The 10,704-nt window shown below is 40.5% G+C and overlaps 1 protein-coding gene across 5 annotated transcripts; it reads left to right on the top strand.

The window, feature by feature from the left end:
- The first annotated feature begins 3,340 nt into the window (after positions 1-3,340).
- ifi44g (interferon induced protein 44g) lies at positions 3,341-8,655 on the top strand. Of its 5 annotated transcripts, none has more exons than XM_086263102.1 (9): positions 3,341-3,491; positions 4,369-4,565; positions 5,445-5,507; positions 5,742-5,793; positions 5,915-6,110; positions 6,304-6,450; positions 7,189-7,363; positions 7,739-7,839; positions 8,142-8,655. In XM_086263102.1, the coding sequence occupies exons 1-9, from the start codon at positions 3,463-3,465 to the stop codon at positions 8,340-8,342; spliced, it is 1,161 nt and encodes a 386-aa protein (XP_086119228.1). In that variant the 5' UTR covers positions 3,341-3,462; the 3' UTR covers positions 8,343-8,655. The 5 variants fall into 5 exon arrangements, with proteins under 5 accessions (XP_086119228.1, XP_086119229.1, XP_086119227.1 ...); XM_086263103.1 differs by having other exon boundaries at positions 3,342-3,491; positions 4,369-4,520; positions 6,298-6,450; XM_086263101.1 differs by having other exon boundaries at positions 3,343-3,491; positions 6,298-6,450.
- The last annotated feature ends 2,049 nt before the right edge of the window (positions 8,656-10,704 follow it).

The following is a 10,704-nucleotide window of genomic DNA, read 5'->3' as shown; positions in this document are numbered from 1 at the left end:
AATACCACTAATCACACAGGATATACTGTGTATTAATATATACCTAGCTAATTACAGTGATTAAGGGTTTCCCATCATTTGAGCTCTGATGTTAAAATGTTCTAACATTGAAAGCAAACAAGCCAAAGAAACAGACCTACATGTGCAGACACATCTGTGAACGGTTTCATGTCCAAAGCACTGCCATCAGCTGCTGATAAATGTTTACTTTAAATTGAAGGCTAATGAGTGATGACAATGATTGTGGCTCAGAACACATTGTCCTTAAGAGCAGGAGGGCATTTTGAATATCAGGCTATGGGATACTCCACTTGGGGGACATAACAAGGAAATGTGGCTGTAGATTGACCCCTGCTGACAAGTAGCAGGTGAACAGCCACAGCTTTAAACACAAGACGAGAGCGCCCTCTGCTGCATCCGATGGGTAAGTAATCAGATGCAGGAGAGGGAAGGAAACACTTTCTTATTTTCTGTCATACACACCATCACAGTGGTGGATTCTCATATTATACTAAGTTTGAAATAACAAGATCAACATATATCTAAGTAATCCCTGTGAGCCAGACTTCAGGTTTCAAACTGCTCAAAGGCATTTTTCTCTGTATGATCTCAGCATGAGCAAATATCATTAACTGGGTCATTTCAGGCACACAGCTCTGGCTGTGACCACAAAAACCCAACTTCTGTTCAAAGCTTCTGTTTATGTGGGCAAATGAAATAGAGGCAAGTTTGTTGAAGAGGAGAGAGCAGGGAGCTAAAAGGCTAATTTCAGTCAGTGGGTGAGGAGCTTTCACCAAGGTCAAGTGTAATGTAAATAATTATTATTTTGAACTCTAAATCATGCAAAGCTACTGTAGTAGATACAAGGAATAACAACACAGAGCTAATGAGCAAGTCTGAACAGCATTACACTAGCTGGTTAGTCTACATCAGCAGTCCCCAACCCCCGGGACTCAGACCAGTAGCGGTCCTTGAGTCGTTTGGTACCGGGCCGCGAGAGTTGAGGCTCAGGTGTGAAATGTATGGTTTTCAGGGTTTTTATCGGTTTTCAGCGTTATTTTGTTATCGTTAACTCAGTTTTCCTGGGTCTTTTCACGTGTGTTATGAATAAATCTTTTTTTCGGTACCGGTACTAGTTTTATTTTGTTGTATTTATCCGCGACACCTTCAAGGCCGGTCCGTGAAAATATTGTCGGGCATAAACCGGTCTGTGGCGCAAAAAAGGTTGGGGACCGCTGGTCTACATAACTATGGACCAACATCTAGGATCAGGCCTGCTGGACATGGCTAGGGTCTAAAGAATGCTTGTTGGCCTGGAGAGAAAACTTACCTTCCCTTTTTAGACTGCCAACTCCAACCTGACACCAGACCTAATCCTGTGGCCGAATTCTCAGCAATCTGTCCTCATTGTTGAATTGACAGGTCCTTGGGAGGTCAAAGACCATCGAGCAAAGCAGTCACTGGCTGTGGCTTAAAAGAAAGAACACTACCTGAGCTAACAGCTGACCACCAAAGATTAACCACGGGACACACCTGGGTCTGATCAGCTGAGGGTATGCTGTGCTTTAAAAGGGCAAAACAGCCAATTATGATGACATGATGTCCCAAGTTCATTTTTCCGCCCAGTGGCTAGAAAGCCAAATCAGCTAGACATGCAAATCAAGTGCGTGTGGACATTTTGGGTTTGCAACACATAATGAATCTATCCTTCCATGCTGGAGGTGCAGGAGCCTAATCTAGATGTCATGAGCCGAAACACACCCTGGTCAGGTCACTAGTCTATTATTGCAGCACTAACACAAACAGACAACCAGTGACATCCATACTCACATCTCTGGCCAATTAAGAATCACCAGTTAATCTAACATATGTCTCTGACAGTGTGTGTGTGTGTGTGTGACAGAAAGAGCAAAAATAGTGTTGTGTGTCTACAGTGATGTGAAAAAGTGTTTGCCTCCTTCCTGATTTCCTTTGTTTTTGTATGTTTGTCACACTTAAATGTTTCAGATCATCAAACAAACTTAAATATTAAACAAAGATGGCACAAATAAACACAAAATGCAGTTTATAAATGAAGGTGTTTATTATTAAGGGGAAACAAAATCCAAACCTACATGGCCTTGTGACTCGTTTATGCAGAATTGTTGTAATTCAGCCACATTGGAGGGTTTCGAGCAGGAATCGCCTTTTTAAGTTCGTGACACAGCATCTCAGTCAGATTCAGCTCAGGACTTAGTCAAAGTCCTGACCTGAATGAAGACTTTTTTTTTAAAGCCATTCAGAGCTGGACTTGCTGGTGCGTTTTGGATCATTGTCCTCCCGCAGAACCCAAGTGTGCAAGAAATTGAACTCAAAAGCCACATTTAATTTATGCTATATGGGGGATCACTTTACACAGGGCCATGTAGATTTGTATATAAATAATAAATAAAACAAACTATAAGCCTACAATATTCCAGCATTTTGTAATTTTACCAATTAGTGATAACAGTCCTAATAGTTTTTGTAAAGGACTTAAAGACTATTACCGCTTATATATTGAAAGTATGCAGTCATATTATACTATGCGTTTATGGTAGGCTATATATATAAGTCCACTGGAAACAACCTGTAGTTAGTTTCTCTCTTTTGCTGCTTACCAGCTTACTGTTGTCTTTACATTACTTTGGCAAACGTAGATGAAGAAGACGGTGTGAGTTTGTAGCATGAGATTAAATACATGTAGGTCTAAAAGTTTCCAAAGCTCTGACTGCAGTTACTGTCCACGTTGCTCAAAAGCTTCAATATATTACTGATTGTTGCTATGTGATATTATTTTTGCACTTACAGTGTGTGTGTGTGTCTGTGCCAGTAAAAGTACCAGACTGAGAGAGTGCACAACAATGTGTTTGCTGTTGGTCAGTGGACCAATCATGTTTTGTTGATGTCATAGATTTGCAAGGTGGGGGAAATAGAACAAAAGTGCTCTTGTTTATGTAAAACTCGCTTCTGGAGCAAGTGGTAAGCATTTTAAGTGTTTTATTTATTCATTTAAACAGTATAATAAATAGATTATTGTGTTTGCTGTTATCTAAATTAGGTCACTTGAAGTTTGTTGATGTTGGTTTGATCCTTTTTATTATGATGATGCACGAACAACAGCCTGTTTTAGCCTTGGAAAATGTAGCTAGGTTGCTAGGCAGATTTGGCCAGCTAGCTACTTCTTTTCTTGCTTCTTGCGATTTGTTTGCAATTGTTTGCTGTGTCTTGCGCATCTGTTTCTGCAGCTTTAACTTCATTAGTACCAATCCAACTCCACAACGCAACAAACCCCGCCTACGAGCGTGTAACACTCAGATTCGCATTACTGGTGTTTGCGTGACAGTTTAAGTTTCGTTTTCTTTTCTACGGAAAAGGCAGTGGCTCTTTCATTTGCGGTGTGTCCTGAGCTGCAGCTGCTGGTAACATCTACACACAGGAGTTATGTTCTCGTCTGTTAAAGAAAAAAACAGGTAAGTTCGCAACTTTTAGTATTACAAAGTTTGATAGTTAATATGACAAGATTCACTCTTGCAAAGATGAGTGACAGCTGTAGTGCTGTCACTGTGGCCCATAGCAGTCAGTGTGATATACCGTCAAATAACAGGAAAGGAAAAGACCTGGCTGCACAAACAAATGTTAGAAATTCAACAAAAAAAATTTAAAACTTCAAAGTTTACCTGGTGTTATGTCAAAACCAGGTAAACTTACCTGGTTTGCCGAAAACAAACAAACAAATGTTCACAAGACAGCAAGAGTCAACGATCCAGAGAGTCTAGTCTTCATTATATTCGTTTTATATACGTTTTATTACTCTGAGCAATTCCCTCCGCACCTAAAGCGTGCACTTTATCTTTTTGTGCACTCAAATGGAGCCAACTAGCGCCACCTGTGGCCAAGTGCCATAGCCTACAGCCAGATTAACTTGTGACTCACACACCTGAACCTGGCTCTATCACAACGTTTTATTTCGTTTCTGCTTTTCAGACTCATGTTTTGAGGTTGCTGATATTGTGTTTTAAGTGTAACATGTCAGACACTTCACCCGTTGCCTACTGGTGGTGGTCAGAGGGTCCGGTGGCGCCAGTGTCCGGCAGCCTCGCCTCTGTCAGTGCGCCCCAGGGTGGCTGTGGCTACGATGTAGCTTGCCATCGCCAGTGTGTGAATGTGTGTGTGAATGGGTGGATGACTGGATATGTAAAGCGCTTTGGGGTCCTTAGGGACTAGTAAAGTGCTATATAAATACAGGCATTTACCAGGCCATTTTACTAAAAAACCTCAAGTTTCATGCTGTTCTTTAAATTAGTTAAGGGGTCTTCCTCTAATGTGTACTTTTGTTTTTCTTATTAGCTTTGGTGGCTTTAGCATTGGATCTCCAGTACTTACAACCAAACCCTCAAGTTCTAATGGATTGACACCACTCACAGCAGCTCCAACTACTTCAGTCCAACCTGCTTTCGGCACAACAACTCTCACCAGAGATGATAACAGCGAAGTCACAGGTAGTTCAGAGACAAGGGAACCAAGACCTCAGTTCACATTCTTGGGTGAGCCTCCTTTTACACAAAGTTCTTTTGTCAAAGACCCAAATAAGTATGAGAAACCTTTAACATCTCAAGTCCTGTGTTTCACCACGCTACTGTGAAGCTGTCTGTACACAAAGTGCAAATAGCTTTGGAGATCCATGATTTCCTCAGGGATTAATAGTGATTCTGGTAATAAAGTTGGACATTTTGTTCTTTCCTTTTTTGGTTACAAAGTCATTTTAATCAGTGGCATTCAATCAGGGCAAGAAAGACAAGCAGTGCTTATCTGGTGAAATCTACAAACAGACATCAGTTACAACATAACAAAGAAAAGGGTGTTTTTCTTTCATCTTAAACATCATTCTGACATGAAGCTTCTGTAATGCCTGTTGCCATTTATTCTTTGCATTACTGCCATCTTGTGGTCACAATTGTTTATTATCTCTGGAAGCAGAATGCTTGATTACAGAGCTGCTGAAATCTGAATGGGGTATTAGTCCTGTGACAGACTGGCGACCTGTCAGGGTGTAGCCCGTCTCTTGCCCTTTTGCTAAATTTCTGGTTCTGGGTGATTTTTATATATTAAATATATTTGTTAGACTTTTTAAAATTAAGATGTAGGCCTGTGTTTCTGAGCTGGTTATAATGTGTTTTTTCCTTTCTTTTAAAAAAGACAAGGACAACAACTACATTTTTCTGTAGAATAATTATTTTTGCTTATTTTTTGTGAGTTATTAGTAATACAGTTTTATGTGTAGTGAAGTGTTTTCTTTGTGTTTTATTGTTACTTTTGCTAAAGTAATGGGTCTGAAAAAAATCCTCTACCATTGTCAGCAAATAGTAAAACTAAGTTTAGTTAGATGACAACTATAGTAGTAATATAATTTTACAATTCTTTAGCCAGGAAGGAGTGGCCAAAGGGGAGGACACCCAGGAAGAGTTCAGGAAAAAGCTGTCAGAATGGTATGTTTGATACTAGTCGAATTTTCAAAGACAGGAGGAAAGTGTTTTTTTGGTATTATTTTTTTATTTTTTAAAATTTTTATTTTTTTTGGGGGGGGGGGGGGGGGGGGGGTCTTTGCTGAAGTCACTGAATGCCACTGCTTTTAACCCTAGCCTCGATGAATGTTAGAACTTTATATAAATACAACAAATACTGGCTATTTTGTCAAACCGCAATTCTTACATTTTTTTCAGGAGGTCAACTGAAGTTGGAATCTCCATGGAGAAACATGGACTGGACAGAAGAGTGAGTACAGTTGTGCTGTTCAATGAGCTCCTGTTCAACTAGCAGGAACTAGTAGATGTCAAGTAAGTGCATTTTTAAACTTTCAAACACAATGAGTCACTGAATGTATCACTGAACCCAGGCGAAAGACAAGCTTGATGGAGACAATCACCTCCTACAGACGGAGCTGTGAGGAGGTGCCTCAGGCCCGGGTTCTCCTCCTGGGCCCGGTCAGTTCTGGAAAGTCGAGCTTCATCAGTTCAGTCCAGTCTGTGTTTAACGGAAGAGTCACCAACCGGGCCATGGTGGGCTCCTTCTCATCCGGTTTTACCAAAAAGGTACACGAGGAGCATCTGCATGTATTTTAAATAAGTGGAAAAATAAACACAGAGATCCTCATTTAGTTTCATGAGATTATTTAAGCGTTTCAAAAAGGGAAAGCGTCCACAAGGCCTCTGTTCATCCATGTCAATGAAACTAAACTTTAGGTTTCTGTCCTATTAACTTCCTTTTTGTGTGTGCCAGCTGCAGTCCTTCAACATTCGGGGTAAGAAGGGTGAGGATCATACTGGGCTGGTGCTGTGTGATACCATGGGTATGAGTGAAGACGGGATGACCGGACTGACTCTTCATGACATCCTGTCAGTCGTTAAAGGCCATGTTCCTGAAGGACACAAGGTAAGCATGCCTTGCCCTGTTTGTTCTCGTTTCAGTGCCCCACCCTGCCTCACTCATTCTCAGTTTGTCACCCTGCCTCACTAGCCTCAGATGTTCAGTGAGGCCTAACTCCAACTGTGGTCTCAGGCCTAGTTCATCGCTCACCCCATCCAGCTTTCATTCATCTACTATCAAACTTTATTTAACCGTGTTTGAGGTTGTGGTCCTTGTCAGTGAAGCTGCGCACTTTTTGTTCCCTATGAATCAGCAATAACTCCTTTATCCTGTCATGCTGAGAGTGGGAAAGAGCCAGGTTTCACCCAGGACATGTCATTAATCCATCACAGAGCTAATGCCCACAGCTAATTTAGGCTTGGCTTTAGAAATGCATGCTAGGTTAAGTGGGAGAAAGCTGGAGCAACCAGAGGAAATGAGGAGCAGGAGCAACGTCAAATCACCCAGAAAGTCAACAGCAGCTCCAAACCCCTTTTTAATGCCCGATATTTGTTCCCATCAGGGTAAACTAAAGAACAGTGATGATCAGCTGACTGGTCATATAGTCCTGTGATGTAAAAGAAACAACAAAACAAATCAGTTTCCCAACTTCTCTGACTAGTAAAACAACTGGGATCGCCATCACCCATAGCTGTACCTTATGGTTTGTGCCAACATGTAGAATTGTGTACATGAAGGCACACAGCATAGTTCTTTTTAATACTTTTTCTTTTTTAATAACTTAAAATACTTTCTCTCTTCCAGTTTAGCCCAGACCAGCCAGTCTCCGCCTCAGACACTGTGGGCTATGTGAAGAGGCCGAGCCTTAAAGACAAAGTCCACTGTGTTGCCTTTGTGGTGGACGCCTCAAAAATCACAACTTACCCCAAAGGCCTGAGCACCACATTTAAACAGCTCAGAAAGCACATCAGTGACCTGGGTGAGCCACAGACACATGTTTACACAGAGCCTGACGTTAAAGGTTGTGTTGCTTGAGTTAGCTGACTTTTGCTACATTAAGAGCAGATTGTTATTGATCATTTTGAGAATAAAGCCTGAATTTCAAGAAAAAGTCGAAATGTGGAGATTACAGATGTTGTTTTGAGATAAAACGCCGCAACGCTTTAAAACACCTTATGTAGATGAGTTAGTGAAAAAGTATAAGGACGATGGTGAACGCTACATCAGGTCAGAAAGACAACAAAGAAAGCTGAGCAAATGTTTATCTCTAGAACAAATGAACTGAGCACAATCTTTAAAGGATTCGCATTGTCTTTGCAAGTCTTCATCACAACAGTGTGTTTCTGTTCTTTAGGTGTTCACCAGGTGGCGCTGCTCACCCACGTGGACCAAGTTTGTTTGCAAACAGCCAAAGATGTCACTGGTGTTTATGAGAGCCGCACAATTCAGGATGTGGTAAGTTAAAACAAATCAAATACAGTTCAAGAAATGTTCATATACTGTAACTGCTCTACAAACCAGAATAGGATAAATCCTGCAAACAGCAATGTAAATGTAAAACTTGAAAAGATTTGACTTTGTTTGATTGTCTGAATATAAACAACAAGAGTTTAGAGTCAGTGTGACGTTAGAACAACTTTCCTCACAAACCACACTGAGATGATCATCGTAAGGAGATGCTGATTGTGTTTGGTGTTGTTCTTAATCAGCTGAAGATACTAAACGCTGGAGGTGTACATGTGTCTGTGTGTTTGCAGATGGGTAAAGCCGCCGCTCTGTTGGGCATGTCCACCTCCTACATCGTTCCAGTGAAAAACTACTCGTCAGAACTGGACCTGGATGTAAACACAGATGTGCTGCTTCTCAGTGCTGTTGATCACATCCTGCAGTATGCTGACATGTATTTCCAGGACAATGCACCACAGAACAAAGAGCTCAAGACAGCCCTGGATCTCTGATTTCTGAGCATTTAGATTAGGAGCATCATACCCATAGCATCATGGCCATTAGATTAGGAACCCGGCTGTTCCTGTTTCAATGTGTTAGAGAAGAGAGTTTTCATTTGTTACAAAAATTTGTGTTTCTGTTGTTTTTGACATAAAAAAACCCAAAATGTGTAAAGGACATCAAAATGCTATACATAGGAACTTTAAACAGTCTTGTTTTGTTTCTAATTAATAAAAACTGACTGTACGCTTTACGTTCTGTTTGTGAGACAGATATATTTTTTAACCAGTCTTTGGGCTTCTTTATTAAAATGTTTTACATTCACCAATGTTTTGTAGTTTTTTCCCTTTCACAGGAAAAAAAAAAATGAAACTTTCGCCATTTCATTATTAAATTAAAAATAAAATGTGGTTCACACCCTCTCTAGAGACTTAAGGTTACACATGTGCTATCGCCCAGTGTACACCCTTCTCTCCTCCATCAGAAAGGTTAAAGTGGAAGATTTCTTTGCATTTTGAACAGGCTTGGAAACTGGACTGATTCCCCTTACTGCTGTGTCATTCATTAATGCTGTGCAGAGTTCCTTTATCATTATTATGTCTGTGAAAGTTCTCAGTCATCCATGTCATCGTAGTCTAAGGAGCTTGGAAAGAAAAGCATCTGGACTTCTTTAAGTTGCATGAAAGCACATGATAGGGTGGGGCTAGGTTTCACAATGAGCTTTTGTCCCTCTCGGGAAGATACTTGTACAGGGCTTAAATGTAGGACTCTCCACTATTTGACCCTAGAACTGAAGAAGCTTCTCAGATGAGAGGTGAAACGTCTTCAAGCAACTTAAAGAAGTCTATAAGCTTTTCTTTCCAAGCTCCTTAGTTTATCCTTATTACTATTATTATGTGTGCTAGTTTAAATTGCATATATTTTTTAATGAACCGTCTTTTTAATTTAATAGCTGAAGAACCAGTAAGATGGGTCATTCTTGAGAAGAAGCTGGAAAACTGCAGCATGTGACGATGCACGGATCAGTTTGTTTATCATCTCACACTCTTAAAGTGATCCTTATTATTTTGGGAGAAGCAATTAAGGTCAAATGTCTCTAACGTTCATTTCCTCCTGTTCATGTTATTATGAATATAAATGTTCAGAAGTGAACACTGTTTGCTTGGAGCACCGTGCAACAGGAGCTTACGTGGAAGTGGATCCAAGTGTAGCGAGCGAAAGCCACCGAGTAACCGCTAAGGGCCTCTATACTACTTGTGCAAACTTTCAGGCCCAAAGCTCTCACAGGAACGAGCCCAGAATAAACAGGACAAGAGGGTCAATATCAGTCAGATATGTTAAAATTTATTATTTTCAAAGAACACAAAGGGTTTGCAAAAGGCCTAAAACATCAAAATGGTAAAAAGGTCACTAACGACCACAAGATAGTGTTATTGGTGCAACCTGCCAGCAATGCAACTATCACCGGAGGGCTTGCTCTCCCTTGGCGGTCCCAGATGCTCGTTGCTTTAAAAGAAACAAATCCACCCCAAATAAATACGAGCCCAACAGAACACTTATCGCATGCACTAAGTGCTAGTTCAGGCAATAATCGGTGGCACTAAAAATCACTCTTAATAAAAACTTATTCACTGCAAATCCACACAGAGCACCTCTAAAGATCCTAATTCCCCTAAGGTAAGAGTCCCACTCAGGGATTGCACATTGCCCGACTAATATTGCACCAGCCCAGTAGAAATAAAAACAAACCCGGCATAAAAAAAAACAGTTTTAAAAGGTGACCCTACCAAAACCAAAAACACAACAACAAGGAGGAGGGAAAAAAAAACAGCGACAAATTCACATGTGCAGCCTGCCCTGCAGGAGGCAATACAATATAAATTAGATTATAGTGCATCAATATACTTTTTTTAATGTCAAATATATTAAGTTAACATACCTCCAGCAGACAACTGTGTTTGCTGCACACCTGGCTTATCTTGGCTTATCTTGTGAAAATCACTGCTAAAACATAAAATACAATAAACATCAAATACATTTCAACAAATTTAAAAAAAAAAAAACACTAAAAGAAAAACAGCCTGTACCTCGAACCTCTGCTGTAGAGGTTTACAACAACTGTTTGTGTAGCAGACAATTAAAACTTCTCAGGCTCTTCACCTACTCACACAACCATTGTTCACAGCCGCTCGTCAGTGGAAATGAAGAGCACCTGCTGCTACTTCCTCTTTTATACCCTCTATTGGGTCCCCTGGGTCCTAAAGACTTCCCCATTACACAAGTGCAGATATCAAACGGAAACAGTGATAAAGTTTAACATTCTCACTCGGATCATGACGCACGGGTGCCAAGAAGATAAAAAATTAATGAAAA

Source organism: Aulonocara sp. 'chitande type north' Nkhata Bay, linkage group LG15 (genome assembly GCF_057382095.1).
Source record: "Aulonocara sp. 'chitande type north' Nkhata Bay isolate Kocher_YH1m ecotype deep benthic linkage group LG15, A_spYH_male_GT1.1, whole genome shotgun sequence".
In the NCBI taxonomy this organism is placed as follows: Eukaryota; Metazoa; Chordata; class Actinopteri; order Cichliformes; family Cichlidae; genus Aulonocara; species Aulonocara sp. 'chitande type north' Nkhata Bay.
Note: the sequence above shows the minus strand (reverse complement) of the source record. Positions and strands in the feature narration are given on the sequence as shown.